General features: G+C 39.3%; 1 protein-coding gene across 7 annotated transcripts in view; it reads left to right on the top strand.

The window, feature by feature from the left end:
• The window catches only part of DUSP22 (dual specificity phosphatase 22), a 57,312-nt gene that overhangs the window by 6,571 nt on the left and 32,653 nt on the right, over positions 1-18,088 (top strand). For 5 of the 7 annotated variants that reach the window (XR_003048447.1, XM_006918858.3, XM_015594822.2 and 2 more), the window contains exons 2-3: positions 5,769-5,802; positions 15,720-15,802. The exons of 1 other annotated variant lie outside the window; for it this stretch is intronic. Coding sequence is in view for 5 of the 6 variants with exons in the window: in XM_006918858.3 (XP_006918920.1) it covers positions 5,769-5,802; positions 15,720-15,802 (117 nt within the window). In the remaining variant the exon portion in view is untranslated. The remainder of the gene's footprint in view (positions 1-5,768; positions 5,803-15,719; positions 15,803-18,088) is intronic. One more of the 7 variants, XM_015594824.2, reaches the window with a different exon arrangement.

Raw genomic sequence — 18,088 nt, forward strand, 5'->3', positions numbered from 1 at the left:
AGCACGGTCTCAAAGTATTCCTGCAGAAGGAGTCTACCTACCATTATCTATTCCCAATCTTTTAACAGAAAATAAGAATCTTTTTTGACCAGCAGAGTGTCAGAGACCATCTTCCTTTGTGGTTTGTGCTGTTTCATGACCATTTTATTCGGTGATTATCTCTGCATGTTCCAGACTCAGTGGCAGGCTTTTTGGGACACAGCAGGGAATGAGGTAGACATGCCCGCTGCTTCAAAATAAATCAAAAAGTAAGCAAATAAAATAATTTTAGGTATCGATAAGTGTGATGAAAATAAAACAAGTGTGCTGTGATAGAGGGTTTTAGGGAGTTTGGTGGGCAGGAAAGACCTCCCTAGGAGCTATCACCTCATGGGAGACCTAAATGTCAATAGCCACCTAGGTGTAAAATGGAGACAACATTCTCTGCAGAGGAAAAGAACAATTGTTTCTGAGTCCCAAAGATGATTCAGACCAATTCTAAACTTATTCTTTTAGAGTCATAGAACATTCCCAAACTGCATTTACAAAACTTTTTTCCTCGATCTATTCTTACTTCCTACCAGGTAGCAATGATTTCACTCCTGCTATGTTCTTTCTTCTGGTTTGAGTTCAGACTCAATGAACTGTCAGCCATGTTGTTCCAGATGAATACTTACCTCTTCCCTGGTTTCCTCTATAAGCCATCTCTCTGCTGGAAAATTATTTTGTTTTATTTCATTTTCCCTTTTTTTGTACTTAGATATTATTAGCAAAAATAATATTGGAGAAGTCAGGTCAAATTTTTTGAGTTTTAAGTTTCAATTATGAAGCCTATTAGTGTAAAAGTTTAAATATTGATGGGCTTATTATTCTCCTTGAAAACAAAACCATAATTTCTCTCCCTGCCAATGGTTAATCCTCCAGCCTTCCTTGATCTTGTTTTGTAATTTTATATGGAAGAAACTACAGAAACTGAGATTGAGCAGTTTTCTTTCAATTTCCAACTCTTGAAATTCTGGCTTACTCTTCTGGTCTGGAAAATGAAGTTAAAAGTTTACTGACATAACATAACTCTCTTTATATTACTTAAAAATATTTTAAATGCATATAAAATGCATCTTAAATGATTTTTAGTAAGTTAGCTCCTTGATTTTAATAAATTCATACCTCTGCCTTTGCCAGCATTCTGCCCTGGCATCCCTTTAGAATGCTGTTCTCCTCCAATAGCAGCCCCAGTGCTACTGGCCTGGTGTCACTGACCCCATACAGAAACCCAGCCAGGGAAGAAAAGGACAAAGTTTGATCTCACAGCCTTCACTGTGCATTTCTGTTTGGCCAGTGTTAGTTTTTTATATCCTTTGTTTTTTATTATCCTCACCATTGTTTTTATATCCTTTCCTTGCTTCGCCTCCTCCCAGCTTATCCACAATGTTTATTTGTTCATCTGTCCACTGAAAAATCATTTACTTGATTGAGTACCTACCAATCAAAGGAAAACCATTTATGTTTAGAGAAAAGATATTCAAAGATATGATGCAGGCAGCAGATAGAGGTCATAAATTAGATGCCCACGGGCCATAGTCAGCCTGCTTAAGTGTTTTATTTATCTATCCCAATATTTAAGGTTTTTTAAAGGTAGTTGACAGTATTTGAAAATTGGACTGTTTCCTATAAAATCTGGATGCTGGTATTAGGGGACCTCGCCTTTGTCTCTGTGTCTCTCTTTACCTCCTTGGATGTGGGGAAAATTGGGGAAGGTGCTAGGCATGGGGCAGAGGCTGAAGCCATAGCAACCTCAGTCCTTGAAGGTCTCACCTGCCGAGGTCTCGAATTTGGGTGTCATGCTGATAGCTACTTGGAGCCCTAAGAAGATTTTAATCTGAAATATCACATGATCGACTTTGCACTTGGAGGCAGATTGAGGAATCCTTCGGAAGGACAAGTCCAGAGGTGGGGAGATCTCTAGGAGGCTGTTATAGTAAATCAGAGAGGAAGCCTAAGAAGTTGAACAAGAGAACTGCACTAAAGTTCCAAGAGGAGCACATAAATTGGGGAGCTGTTAAGGAGTAGAAGGAATTGCTAAATCAGGCTTGAGTAGAATTCAGAGGAGGGAGGAATCTTGTTAGAGTAACCTCTATCTGGTTCTTGGAGTGCAAGTGGAAATGCTTTCAGGGTTAGTAGGACTTTGCTAGTCTATGACTTGCTTGGTCTGTGAAGCTCATTTGCATTTGTGCATTTTTTTCGGGGTTGAAAGGCCTGCATCAGGGTCTGTGGTTGTAAGCGACAGAACCCAAATGTGGCTGCTTTAGGTAGAATAGGTCAGATAGCCAGGAAGGCTGGAGAATCAGATTTAGGCTACCCTGCCAGGAGCTAGTTCTACAACTGGTATAGTGAGAGCATTTCTGGGACTGCCCCAAGATGCAGATGTTGCTACTGTAAGGTAGGCTGTCCTGGCTTATCTCTGGATTCTGGTCTGGAACAGCTGTGGAGACATGTTGCACTTCAGTCACTTGTCCATGCCTTAGCAACAAAGGTAGAAGTGAGTAAATATTTGGCATTTGCAGCTTCTGTAGTAAAAGCTGGGCTTGCTTCCCACCAAGACTCCAACGTGGGGGGTGGGGATTCTCCAAACACAGGAAAAGGCTTCAGAGACTAGGGAACCCATAAAATAAAATAATTGTTCATTAAAGGGTTTATAATTTTTTAACATACTGAAGAGATGAGGGATCCCAAACAGTGAGGACCTCTTCTCTATTTTGAGAGAATATTGGGAGCAAATAAAGGTGATGTTGCAAGGTGGGACCAGTGAGGGTTGTTGGGAAAATAGGGGTTATTTGGCTTGGCTGGAGATTAAAATGGGGAAATCCTTCAGAGGTAGAGAGTCATGTTGAAATTTTCAGTTGAATTTCAGTTTTGGCCTTCGTTTTCTTGGGAAAGGTTTTGCCATTGAACATTTTGATCTAGCAAATGACCCAGTGAGAATATGACTTTAGAAAATTAATTTGATGGGACAAAAAATAAGTTCAGTGGCTGCTTCTCTAGTTCATGTGTGAACTGAGGTTCTGGGCTGTGGTGGTGACCATGAGCCAAGGAGCTGGTGCTATGATTGGACTTCATAACTCACTGGGCAGAGGGAGGGCGCTAGGGTAGGGAGAGAGACGTGCCCTGGTGGGAGTGGGCTCCAGATTTTTCATTCTGGATGACTGGGAGAGGTGACACTATCAGGGGACAAGAGGAATTGATAATTGGGGGAGAGAAGATAATGATCTGTTTTAGATAGTGGAGTGAAGGGAGTGGAAGCCAGACTGGAGTTGAGTTCCAAAGGGTAGATTTAGGAATCATTAAATCATAGTTCTAGAGCAGTGGAGCACAGAAGTGATCTAACCTCATGCTCTTGTTTTATTTTATTTAAAAAAATAATATGAATGTATTAATTTATATGTAGTAGAGAAAGTAAAAGTTCAAAAAAGAAAAGTAAAAATAAGACATAATCTTTTTCCAAAATACCACCACTTGACTTTAAACAAAAAGCAAATTGAAGTAATGCATGCATAAGATTAGAACATTCAAACCATATAGAAAATTACATACAGAAATACAAAAGTGGTCCTCCCCAGACCTTCCCAGCCTCCTGTGTCCGCTTCACAGAGGTAAGCATAGGAATGAAGGCATTGTACTGCACACATGACTTTACCATTCCTTTATTTTTATCATGACATTTCTAAGATAGAGTAAATAAACATACATAAAAATATCTACATCTTTCTAACAGCCCCAAACATCTTAAACACCTTAGTGGCACTTACTATAGAGCCCTGAAAACTGTCTATCTCAGTCACACCACTATCCCAAGTGCCCAGCACAGTGCCCATGTGCAACATGAATTCAGCAAACCATTCAACCACTGTAATATATTCTGTAACTTGCAATACATACAATATGACAAACATGCCCATATTGTAGTCCATTATAACTGTCAACTGAATGAATCTGGAGTCATTTGTGGCATAAAAGAAAAATTATTCTGTCACTTATGAAAAATGGCAAGGAAGACAGAGACTACTGCAAGTGAGAGACTGAACTCCCAATATTACAGGCAAGTGGGGATTTATAACCAGTGAGCAGGGTGAGGGAGTAGATGGGAAATTTGTAAGAAGAACTTGATTAAATATCAAGTGAAGGAAGAGCTTGATTGGATATCACGGGTGGGAGGATTCTTTGCTAAATCTGGCAGTCTATGGACAAGGCCTAGTTGAGAAGAGGACTCAAAGTTGCCCAACTAAAATTTGGTCAAGGATGAAATTTTTTGTCACTATCACCCAAACAACCATGTGATGATTATGGCCTTTAGTAGCTAATGTCACATCCTAATAAAGATAGGAGAGACCCTGGAGAATGAGATATTACACATAAAAAAGCTCTGTGCAGGCAAGAACTGCCAGAGAACATCAGTTCGGTCCATCTCCAAGATGAACTTGCATTGTTCTTATATTGTAAAACAGGAATGATTAAGTATCTATTCCATCTTTCCAGTTAGGAGAATCCCAAAGACTGATTATAATTCAAGAAAGACCTGTTTTTTAACTCCTTGGCAGTGGATGCTGGAGTTTTTCTTTGAGATTTTGTTTCACATATTTATAGAGCTTATGTTGTATGCACTTGGAAATCATATTGCGTGGTGTAGCTTCCAAAGCAGTGTCCATATTTGGACTTCAGAGATTTCATATAAAGTATTGGCAAGACAAGAATTAGTTTCTGGTTTTGTATTTTGCAAAGTAGGGGGTGCTTGTGAAAAATACAGCCCCTAGGTCTCATGTCAAATCTACTCAATCATTCCATATAGGGGGTGGGGCTTGTGTAGAAATTTGAATTTTTAACAGATTTTGATGATTCTGATAGATAGTCTGGTTTGAGAACTATTGCCTTAGGAGAAGTAGATATTTGGGAGCAAATGTATGTTCTTAAAACTTTTTAAGAAAACAGTTCATTCATTCATTTAGCAACTCTTTACTGAATGGTAATCATGACCTAAGCTTGACCTAGGAGCTGAGTGTGCAGCAGTGAGCAACAGGATGTGTTTGCTGCCCAAAGAGCCTTCCATTTCAGCAGAGGAGACAGACCTTCACCTAGTAATGCCCCTGTGACAGTATCACCACAATGGGAGCACAGCAGGCTGTGGGCAGTGACACAGGGGCCTGTTCCAGACTCTGAGATCAGGACAGGCCTCCTTTGGGCATGAGTCAAAGCTGCCTAACAGTGGGGACAGTATTTGCAAAAGCCTTGGACAACAGAGGGTAGGTTTTCTGGAGCAGTGAGAGAAGCCTGGGATGTGTAGAGGGTGTCTAGGGTATAGTGAGGAAAGGAGGAGTCATGGGGGAAAAAGCAGGCAGGAAAGTTGGAGGGGTTGCTGGAGGCACTTAGTTTTATGGCTTAACTCAGGATGCCAAAGAGCACTTGCAGGGCAGAAATGAGGAAGGACACATGGGATCTGTGAAGTTCTATGGAGGATCTTGGTCTTTAAAGTTCCGAAAGTTGCTTGACACCAACACACTACCATCTATAGGCTATTTGGGCAGGGTTACTACTGGCCATGGGCAGGCCAGAGCCCTGGACACAAAGATGCCTGATTGTGCATGCTATCCATCTGAAGAGGTTCTAGGAAGTAGGTGTAGCAGGCGACAAGCCTAGGCTGTACACCAGCCACTCTGGTGAGGGCCCAGCATCTGTGTGCAAAACCCTATCAGCATAAGGTCTGTAATGCTCACATCTGGTATGTGTCTCTCCCCTAGATCCTGCCTGGCCTGTATATTGGCAACTTCAAAGGTGAGTTATCTCTTTTTTTTGTATTATTGTGGTAAAATATGCATAATATAAAATATGCCATTTTAGCCATTTTTAAGTGTACAATTCGGTGGCATTAAGTACATTCACATTGCTGTATAACCATCACCACCATCCATCTCCAGAACTCTTTCATCTTTCTCAACTGAAAGTTAGTACTTTCAGTACCAATTTAGTACTAATGATAGTACCCATTAAAGACTAACTCTGCATTTCCCCCTCTCCCAGCCCCTGGAAACTACCATTTTACTTTCTCACTCTATGAATTTGACTGCTCTAGGTAGGAACCTCATATAAGTGGAATCATACAGTTTTTGTCCTTTTGTGTCTGGCTTTTTTCACTGCTAATGTCCTCAAGGTTCATCCACGTTGTATCATGTTTCAGAATTTCCTTTCTTTTTAAGGTTGAATACTATTACATTTTATGTATATACCACATTTTGTTTATTCATTCATCTGTTGATGGACATTTGGGTTGCTTCCACCCAAAGTTAAGTTTACTTTTTAAAAGATTAGCTTTAGTCTTTTCACATATGATTGAGTCGAGGTATAAACTCAGTTTATACAAAGTCTGGTCTGGACATGGCCACCACTTATGCCCAGGCTCCTTGTTAGGTCCTCTTCCTCGTGTTCCAGCCCCTCGGCCAATACTGACAAAGGCATGTGGAGCTTGCAGTTTCCACCTTAACCTGTGATCTTCATTTTAATTCCACATACATGTTGGAACATTATTATCAAAAGAAGACAGCTAATAAGCACAGTAGCCATGTAACTTCTTGATAATCTTTTATCACTTTTTCTAGTTATTATTAATAAATGTTCAGAAACCTATTATTTTAATCACTTGTTAAAAATAAGAGGCAATTTTATCTTTGGCAGATTATTCTTATCTTGTGTTGACTTTTCTTCTTACACATTCCTCTGTGACTTATTCAATATGTATTTATTGATTTGCTGTCAGATACCAACTTTTTACTTTTAGCTTATCTGTCTCAAAATGCTCTGTGGTCACAGAGGTGAGTGGAAACCCATGGAGCGAAGTTCAGAGTGGCAAACAGACTTTTGTTAATTTCCAGAGAGGGGCCAGGTCCTCATGCTGTGTGACGCTTTGAATGTTTATAAGTGAAAACACTGGTTCCTTAGCATTGGAGATAGGGTAAACTTAAATAGGATGAAATAGACCTAGGAAACTTGCAGAAACAAGTCTGCCCACATTGGGTTGAAAAGAGCCAAACTTTGTCATAGGCATCTGAAACTCCTCCCACCCCAAACAAGCCAGAACACACTCCTCCCTGTTTTGTGGTTGTTGCTTAAATTTGTAAGTTCAGGTTCAAATTGATTATAAAAACAGTCTTTATGATTTCTCTGCATAATATTTATTTTTTCTTCATTTCCCCGAAGGCTCCTAGTGCTGCTAATTTGCCTCAAAGAGAATTAAGCATAGGGAGCTAACAGCTGCTAATTGCTACTAGAACCTGTTAAAAATAGTTCTGGAGTTATTAAATCAGTAAGCTTTGTAGTTCTCAAAAAGCAGCAAGTGCTTTGTGATGGGAGCTGGAATATAGAAAAGAGCAAATATCTTTAGAGGTTATTTAGTTATTTTTAACTGCTTTGATGGGGAGAAGGGAATGTCTTTGTGTTTGAGAACAGAATTTAGAATAAATTCTTAGAAGTAGAGTTACTAGGTGAAAGTGTTTACAAATTAAAAATTGTAATAAATACCAACCAAATTAAATACTTCTTCCCACAATTTATGAGAGTTTTATCCTAACACATAGAAGGTTACTTTCCTATAGAAGGACATTATGCACAACTTTAAGGAAGTATTTAAAACTCCTTTTTTGTACTAAAATCCATATTTATTTTCTAAATAGTGAGTGACATAGGAATCCTTCACAGTTCCAGGATTCTTGCTTTGTAGTTTTCACCCATCAGAGTTTTATAACAACTCACACCTATCTTTGTTCAGACAATTGATATTTTGTTATTGCTTTCAGTTATTCTGACATTAGTATGTGGTTATGTTTTTTTCATGTACTCACCAAACATTTCTTAAACATTTATCAAGTGTAAGGCTTATCTAAAACAAAGGAATGATAGTGTGGTGAATCCCCAAGAAGTTGGAAGGAAGTGTTGTGTTCATATAGTTGCCTGTAAATTAACTCATCCATTCCACAAACTTGTTGCAAGTGCCCGATGTGCAGAGCACTGTGCTAGGAGTCTGATGTGGACATGTGTCCTAGTCCTCAGTGGGGAGCAGGTATAGAACAGGGGGAGCAGGTCCTGCAGAATGGAGAGAAGCAATGGGATGGGCTGCCTTGGAATTCAGTTACCCCACAGCCCATGAGCCAGATGTTTGCCCTCAGACACGTTAAGCAAACTCAATGTGAGAGAGGAAGAATGTCAGCTCTGGGGCTGTGGTGAGGACTGAGCCAGACAGTGCAGATGAAGAACTCACTTCCTGCCTGGTACATGGCAGGTCAGCCAGGGTAAGTCCTCCTCATCTTCTCTATCTGGAAATAGGAACCACACACCTACTTTGGACTGTTGTGGGAAGATGTTCATAAAGCACCCACACCATGCCAGGTGTGCTATAGGCGCTCATCAACATTAGTTAGCAAGTATGGAAATGCAAAGTGAAAGGATCATGACTTCTGGAAAGTGAATCCAGCTCTCATCTGCTTTAGTGTGATGCCTCATTTAGTCATTTTCTTCTCTTTTTAAATCACAAATAATACATGCCTACTATAAGACAACAACCAATATAGAAATATAAAAAGGAAATTTAATGAAAAAATTTAATTTTCTGAGAGTTCAATTTTTTTTACAGAGTATGGCTCGACACTTGCTACTCAGGCCTTGGTTCTAGCAGCCATGGTCTCCTCAGTCCAGTCATTGAATGGTCTTCTGTGCCATTTCCTTTCTTCTTTCCCCTCCCCTTCCCTCCTCCCTTTCTTCCAGTGGAATTTTTTACAAGTCGCTCTGCAGCTTTTTTTTTTCTTCTTCTTTTTAACTTTGCAATAAATCACAAACAGTTTTCTAACACCTGGTGATTTTTCCACCTGGAGAAAAACCCATAGACAAACCCAGCTTCTGAAGCCTGGTCTTTGATGAGAGCCTCTCAGTCAAGATTCCTGTAGCTGACAGCTGGTTCTGCCCATATGTAAGGAGGGAAGGTAGGAAGTGGAAACTCAAAGATCAACTCCATCCTAGGCCAAGAGGGTGGGGATTAGCTGCTTCCTCACAACTTAACAAGTGCAGAAGTGGTTGTTAGCGGACGGTGGAAGTCTTCATTGCTTAAAGATCTCCACAGAAACCTTGCAAAGTGGGAGACAAGCTCAGGCACTGTGTGTGTGCAGGTGATGTACAAAGAGACATGTTTGAGGTCTCAGAGCTTTTGTTTTGTGTCTGTCAATTGGAGCATGGTTCCCCAGTTCAGATGAGTAGAATTACTGAACATTGACTCGTGATAGTCTGCTGTTAACTTAGCCTAAGAGACCTGGGTGCTGAGTGATGAGTTTCAGGTGGTACAGCCTTCTGTACAGCTGGGAATCATGTCTTTGAAGTGAGCATGTATTTGGAAACATTCAGACATGATGGAAATTGAGGCCCAGACCACAGCCTTGGGACTTACTCTGGTAATGATGATAATAATGATGGCAATGATAACATTTACTATAAGCCAGACAGCATTGTTCTAAACATTGTATCATTTAGCACTTCTCACAACCCTTACTATTTTTCCACGTTATAGGTGAGAAAAGTGAGGCACAGAAAAACTTGCCACCAGTAAATATCAGAGCCAGGATTTGATAAGGGAACAGGTATGAATTGTCCTGTTTTAGCCCCCAACCTAGATTGGAATTGTATCCACTTAAAGGTTGAACTCACTAACAGCTAATTTATAACTCTAGAAGTTATTATGATGTATAATAATTTATAACTCTAGAAGACATTAAATTTTGCAGTGGAAAATATAACTGCAAGACAGATTGGAATCTCTTGCCCAATAGTCAGCAGAATTCACAAATTGAGAGGCAAAAGTTTGAGAAATGACTCAAAACATGGCTTAGTTTTCAGTGTCAAAGCAGAGGGACTTAGGTCTTTTTAAAACGGAGACCTTCCTTCTCCCCTTCGCTTGATCTCTCATCCTGCATGGCCATCCTTTTCAGTCCACAACAGTGCAGCAGGTGCTCTGAGTATTAGAAAGGCACTACCAAAGAAGTCTTTTCCAGCCAAATGTCCATTTTTCTTGAGCACTTGTGTTGATAGTGTTAATTTCTAATACTTCTTCTAATGTAGTTTTCTTAATTTTATTCAGGATCAGTTCTGCTTGACTTTACTAGACTAGCTTATTTCCCACAGCCATTCTGGCATTTCTCACATCTTAGGACTGGTTATCCCATCCATCTTCTGTATCAATATAAGATCCAGAGTGCTAATTCCCCTTCCTAAGGAAGCATGTAGCTGTTACTTTGCCCTTTAGAACAGCATCTTGCAGGAACTCATCTGCTACCAAAGTAAGGTCTACCTAGTGACAGGTGGGGTCTTCCTCTGAGCTAGGCAGGGAACGTACAATAGCAAAGAGAAGGATCTGTTGGGTGTTTCTGTTTCAGTACTCCCACTGTGTAAAGGTGACATTTACTTCTGAAAGCCAAGTAATGCTTGGGATGAGGGGCAGGGAGGGTGGCAGAGATAGAGAGGATAAAGGGAGACAGGCAGCAAGAGTCCAGGGGCCAAGAGAGATGACAGAAGAGAGAGGAAAGAATATGGTTAGCTATTTTTACTAATGAGGGGCTATTTTATTTAATGCAATTTATATTGAATTGTGAATAGTATTTTTAAAATTCTGTTTTTCCTGATTATAAAAGTAACGTAGGTTTTTTTTCCCCTCAATTCTTAATTCTGTTCCACTGGTCTGTGTATCTATTTTTCTGCCAATACCATGCTGTTTTGATTGTCACTTTGTAGTATAATTTGAAGTCAGTTAGTGTGATGCCTCCAGTCTTGTTCCTTTTTCTAAAGATTGCTTTGACTATTTGGGGTCTTTTGTGATTCCATACAAATCTGATGTTTTTTTGTTCAATTTCTTTAAAAAATGCCATTGGGATTTTGATGAGTATTGCATTAAATCTGAATACTGCTTTGGGTAATATGACCATTTTAACTATGTTGATTCTTCTGATCCTTGAACATGAGATATCTTTCCATTTCTGTGTCTTTTCAAATTTCTTTGAATAATGTCTTATAGTTTTCAGTGTATAGGTCCTACACATCCTTTGTTAAGTTTATTCCTAGGTATTTCATTCTTTTTGTTGCATTTCTTTTTCTGAAATTTCATTGTTAATGTATAGAGCAAATTTTTTGACAAAGGAGCCAAAAATATGCGATGGAGAAAGGAAAGCTTCTTCAATAAACGGTGCTGGGAAAAATTGGAAAGCTACATGTAAACGAATGAAACTAGACTATTATCTGTCACCATACAGCAAAATTAACTCAAAATGGATCAGGGACCTAAATATAAGACCTGAAACAATAAATTGCCTTGAAGAAAACATAGGAACTAAACTCATGGACTTTGGATTTAAAGGGGATTTTATGACTGACATCAAAGACAAGGGAAGTAAAAGCAAAAATGAATATTGACTATATCAAACTAAAAAGCTTCTGTACAGCAAAAGAAACCAAAAAAACAAAGGGGCTACCAACTGAATGAGAGAATATATTTGCAAACAATGCCTCTGGTAAGGGCCTAATATCCAAAACATATAAAGAACTCATACAACTCAACAACAAAAAAATCAAGCAATTTGGTTAAAAAATGGGCAGAGGACCTGAACAGGCACTTCTCCCAAGAAACATGGCCAAGAGACATATGAAAAGATGCTCAACTTTAGCTGGTAGGGAAATACAAGTCAAGACCACAATGAGATACCACCTCACACCTTTTAGAATAGCTATCAATAAGACAAGTAATAACAAGTGTTGGAGAGGTTGAGGGTAAAAAGGAACCCTCATACATCGCTAACGGGAATGTAAATTGGTACAGCCACTATGGAAAAGAGTATGGCAGTCCCACAAAAAATAAGAATATAATTACCATATGAGTTAGGTGAGGTGCAGGGTCCCAGGTAGTTACCAGGGTGGGGCAAGTGGTGTTTACCAAGTTAATATAGTTTCAGGTTTGGTGCCAGTGTTGAGCCTGGGACCCCTTACAACAGTCTCAGAGCACACGGAAGCCAGCCACTGCCCACCTTGTCCCCACAGGCCCCTGAGAGTTGTCTAAAAAGACTGCAGTGTGAGTTGCAGCTAGTTGCTTACCACTGGAAGTGCCTCCAGTGGTGCATGAGCCAAGGCCTACTGTTTGCTGCTGAAAGAGCCTCCTATGGTACACAATGCGGGGCTGGTTGCTCAGCCACCATAAGCACATTTGCTGGTGTGCAATTTGGGTGGAGCAGGATCCTAGGGAGTCACCAGAGTGAAGAGGATCTCACCAGGTTAATTCAGTTTTAGATTTGGCCATGTGGGGGAGGGCTCAACACAGGCAATATGGCACCCACCTGGGACAATGATGGCTGTCCCTCTAGCCTTCTCCCTGCAGCCACACAACTCAGGCTTTCCCTGTTTGTTATTGGCACCTCCTGAGTTGCTGTCCCTTTGCCAGAATTCAGAATGAGTGCCTGAGAGCAAGTGAGTCTGTGTGTGAATTCTTTAAGAGGACGTCTGGGTTGCCAGCCGCCTTCCATCTCACCTGAACAGGCACAATCCCTGCTGATTTTCACAACTAGCTGTTGTTGGGACTCTTATTTTGGCACTGGAACCCTGAGATGGGGAGCCTTTTGTGAGTCTGGGGCCTCTCATTTCGCAGAGGGCACCGCTGCTGCTTAGATAGCCCTCCTGATATTCATCCACCACACATGGTTCTGGGGCTAGCTGTTTCCCATCTTTTCCCCTTCTACCAGTCTCGAATTGGCCTAGTTCTGTTCAGCTAGTCTTCAGATGACTGTCCAGGGTGATTGTTCTATAATTATAATTTTAATGTGGTCATGGGAAGCAGCAAGCACAGCATTTACTTAAGCTGGCATCTTGCCCCAACAATCTGGCATTTGGCACCCTGGGGTTTTTATTCAAGTGCAGGTTGTGATTGCATAAGTATGTAGTGAGCTTGGGCATCTGCATTTTCATCATGCTTCCAGGTCATGCCATGCTTCTGCTTGGCAGACCCTGGTTTGAGCAGCAAAAGACTAAGTTCCTCCTCTATGATTCTGTGCTTAGAGAGACATGGTGTGAAACTTTCAGGCTTATGTATATGCATGCGAGCAAGCTGATAACCCCATGGCCAGAATCTTATCAGCTGCGTTCATAGCTTGTTAACATAGTGGTTGTAGGCAGCCATCCAGAACCATCAATAACTTGTAGTCTTAAAGAATAAAAGGTCCAAAGTCATCATCCAATAGCTTTGATTAAACATTTTACACACACTCAAATAGGTGGACTGAGCCTGTGTGTATGAAAAAGGATAATCCCAAACTGGTGTATCAATGTGGATAACACTATAGTAAAACAGGAATGCAGAGCAAAGGAAGCATTGTCCAAGAGTAATTACCATTTTCTTTGGAGTTCAATAGTCACATGTCTCATTTGTGGTATCAAGTAGTCTTCTGTATTCACAAATGTATAATCCTACATCAAAACCACTTTTTTTGTTGTCGTTTATATTAATATTAATCTGTGTTACAAAAGTATATGTAGTGCTTAAATGTTCTAAAGTTAGATTGTGGTGGTGGTTAAACAACTCTGAATATGCTAAAAACCCTTGAATTGTACACTTTAAAAGGGTGAATTTTACGGTATGGGAATTATCCCAATAAAACTATTTTTTAAAAAAGAAAAGTGTATTTAAACAAATATTGATCTTTAAAATTTAAATCCTGAGCAGAATCAGAATCTGGAAGATTCTGTCCTAGATTGTCCTAAACCTGCTTTAGAGAGCTCCATTGCTACTCTGGCTCTCCCACCTTTTCTGCCCCACCTTCGAGCCGGGGAGTGTGGGGACTCTTTTGTGAGCACTGAAAGCTTCCGCTTTATCTTGTTTCACTTCTTATGAATTCAAATGCATATGGGTGGTGATGGGAAGATTGCATTTTGGTGACTATGTGGAAACTGGTTGCCTGTGGGATCCTAAATGATTTTAATTGCTGCCTAATTTAAAGCTCACTGATGCTGCAACTTATGATAGCTGAGTGGGGAAAGCAGTTGGAATTGAGTCCCTGTATGTGTGAGGTAGATGACTGCTGTGCACATCTGAATTTGAAGCTTGAAGTGGTTGAAGTGATGAAGAGAGTCTTAAAACCAAGATTTTAATACTACTTTCAGAGTTTTTTTTTTTTTTCCTTTCTGTAAAAGTGGTACGTGCTTATTGCAGAGTATTTAGAACAGAGTTCTTAGTTTTTGCTCAGTCATCAAGGGTTATTAGAACTGCAGATTCCTCAGCCCTGTCATAGACCTTGAACTAAGTTGGAGCCCAGGAATATGCTTTTTTAACAAGTCCCCCAGACAGTTCATAAGTATGTGAAACTTTTAGAACCACTCATGTTGAATATATACAAAAATATATTTAAAAAGAAAAAAATTGAGAACACTTATAATATCTTCTCTTAAAGATTACCACTTTATTATAATTTCTTATAGCAGTTTTACCCCCATGTATATGTATGTCTTTATGTGTTTTAACAAATTGTATTTTTATTGTATTTATAGTTTCGTACCTGTTTTTCTCCTGTGCTTAATGTTATAGCCTGAGTATTCTCTCATATCATTAAATATGCTCCAGAAACATAATTAAACATTTGACTTTTGGTCCATTTTACCCTCTATCAATTTAAAAAACTCATCCCAGGCCAGGACAGAGACATAGAGGGAAAAGAACATCTTGTATCTTGCCAGACTCCTGTTTCTTAGATTAGAAGAAGGGTTCCAATTTGGGGAGATTCATTCAGTCTGTCTTCTACAGGTGGGTGCATTGGAAAGGAATGTAATTTGGATGTCTCCTTAGTTTCATTTGCAGATCATTTAACAGCCAACTGATAACTTATGGAAAATTGTGTTTGGAATTTCTAGAGAATATTCTACTTTTACTTTTTCCCTAAAGTGAATATAGATATTGTAAGTCTGCATCTGGACTCATCCCTCCATTTATTTGTTTGTTTGTTTGTTTGTTTATTGGTTTGTTTTCATTAGTTTCATTGGTTAGACATTTATATAGTTTATAAAATGATCCCCTAATTACTCCTTCTCTCCTCTGGTTTTCCACTTAGCCAATATATTAATGCAAACTACATTCCCTGTGCTGTGCTTCCCAGCCCCCCGACCATCTATCAACTACTAATTTGTACTTCTTTAACCCTATTCATCCTTCCTTTTGACATAAGGGTAAAGTAATCTCTGGCAGGTTCCTATTTCTTATATGGTAAGTGAGCCTTTTATATTTAATTTTAACTTAGATTCTTAATCATTAAGAGGTAATTTTAAAAAATATTTTAAACATCTTTATTGTTATATGTTTTATTGTGTCTAAAATTTAACAAATATCAACTACGAAATGATCTCATAGGTTCTCTTCCTCTCAACAGCAATAATCATGATTACAGTGTTAATTAATGTAAATACCTTTCAAGTTTTATATGACCACTTTGTATCAAAAGCTGTGTCAATCAGAAATAAACTTATTATCTACAAAATACATAAAAGTGATAGCCCTATACTTCTTAGATCTAGATTATTCTGGGTATGGTCAGTTATGGAGTTTCAAGAAAGAAATATGCAAGTCATTTTGTGGTTTTTCCTGGCCAAACTTTGGAGAAAATATTGAATTATCCATCCTCTTTCTTCTATGACAGATGCCAGAGATGCAGAGCAGTTGAGCAAGAATAAGGTGACACACATTCTGTCTGTCCACGATAGTGCCAGGCCTATGTTAGAGGTAAGAGAGCTGCGCACATGTTTTCATTTGTGTTCCATTCGAGTGCATAGGACATTAACGAAGGCGACTGTGTTCTCTCTGACACCAGTATGCTCCTGTGATTGCTGACTGTATTAATTTTGTGCTCAGGCCACATTTATGTCTATGCCCTGTCTGTGGCATGATGGAAGGGTTTGTTCTTTTTCTGATTGTACATCTGTTTGGCTTTTTTGGCTAAGTGACAAAGGATAAGCTGATGCTACATTTATTTTCCTCTGGATTTTAAGGACATTTAAAACTCATTTCATTCCTTTCAAAATTATCTCTGATTTTAGAATCTAGAATAATAAAGGCTGTTCATTTCCTTCAGGCTGGTCATTTCCTGTTTGTTTGTTTGTTTGTTTGTTTTTTCCATTTAAGCTCTATTATGTGCCGTTTGCATTTATGTATGAAAGACAATGAAATAAATTGTTACTGCGCTTCTCTGGTACAGGGACTCAGAGTAGAAGCTGTCATTGTGTTTTTGGCTTTCGAATAAACGGTATATCTGCCTGAGTTGTTGGCCAGGAGCAGAATCGATTTCTGTATATTAGCCTTGACAGAGCTTAAGTTACCTCTTTTTAGAAAATAATGCATGTGTGATTATGATGAGTATTGTGTTTTTCTATTTTAGGGCCAGGTGTTGGAGAGAATGGGGTGACTCATTTTGAAATAATCCTAATTCAAGCTGTTTTTATTTAAATTCGTATTATGCAACAGTAGATAATGTATCTTTTATTTTAAATTTATTTATTTTCCTTAGCCATTAGAGCTGCCACATTTCAGTTAGTATAAAACAAATGAAGACATGGACTAATAAGGAATTCTATTAAACATTATAGTACCACAGAACCATAGACGACAAATAAACCTCAATTCATTTCTCCAGATCTGTGAGCTGATCCTCTGATGAAGGGCCCTAATAAAGAGTGCAGGGATAAGGAATGAGAGAGGAGAGAGCTGGGACCTCCTTCATTTTCTAAGATCTTCAGAACCATGTACGTTTATTGAATGGCTCTTAACTTAACTCTGGGCAGCCCTAGTCTGGGCCTGGGCTGGAAGTAGGGAGGTAGTTACTATCTGATATCAAAAGGCTTCAGTCCTGTCACTTACACATAGGAGTTCTGCGAGTCCTGCTGCCATGTCACTATCTGTGTATTAGGCAGTACACTGTAGGTACTTCTTTGGATCATTTCCAGCAAACATACGAATAGGTTTAAAAGCACTGCATGCTTACCATCAATTATCAAGAGATTTTAGAATCTTTAGGTCTGTGCTTATTATGATGGAAGCTAAGTGGGAGAAGGAAGTCATATTGTGTTTAAATATGGTTTCTAGAACAGAGGTCAGGGCTTAGTAAGGATTCTCAAAGGATAGACTGTCAAAACAGTAGGACTGTGATGTGATGCTTTGCAAAAAATAAATAAATTTAGGGAATTTAACATGCTCATGTTAAATTTCTCTAGAAGATTCATGCTTGTGTTGACATAATAATAAAGGTTCTCAAGTTTTGTGTTGAAGGCACACATTTATCAGTCTTTATGAGCAGGGAACCAGTTTGCATGTATGCATGCTATGTGACACGTGACCTGATAACATCCATGGAACCATATTCTGCGGAATATGGTCGTGGGAATCTAGATTAAGGAGGACCCTGGAAAGAGGCCTGCTGCCCCTTGGAGTATAGGATGAGTCTCCTGCGCAGGGTGCTTGTTCAGAGGAATGCTTACATGTCTGGTGAGCTGAGGGGATTAGAGTCAAGGAAATGATGCCAAACCATATCTTGTTACCAACTGAGACTGCCTTAGGATGGATTGTTGTGACAACCTGGTATAGCTAGAATAGGCAGAATAGAAGGTTACGCAGTTTTTGTGCCTGTTACATCTTCTTGAGTGTAATCTGTTGTAACACCTGGCCAATGACAATACTATAACATGCACCTGACATGAAAATTTTCATGAATATGCTGAAAATATATTTAGTTATTATGCATTTATTGATTCTCCTTAGGAAGGACTTTAAGGAACTTGGTTGATTTTAGCTAGATTAGATCTGATTCTCCATTATTAGGGTAATTTTTGGAGTTTCCCAACATAGTGTTAGCAGGGTCTAACACTTTTCTTGATAGGCAGAAGAAAATGAAAGGCACTGTTCTCAGGTCTGTAGAATGGCTGAGTCTTGCCTCTGATCATCAAGTGGAGCCAGGTGGTCTTTAATGGATGAGACAGATTTCTTTATCCTCTGAACCATGAGGCAAGGTGGTCAGCT

This window comes from Pteropus alecto, unplaced genomic scaffold, assembly GCF_000325575.1.
Source record: "Pteropus alecto unplaced genomic scaffold, ASM32557v1 scaffold58, whole genome shotgun sequence".
Lineage (NCBI taxonomy): Eukaryota > Metazoa > Chordata > Mammalia > Chiroptera > Pteropodidae > Pteropus > Pteropus alecto.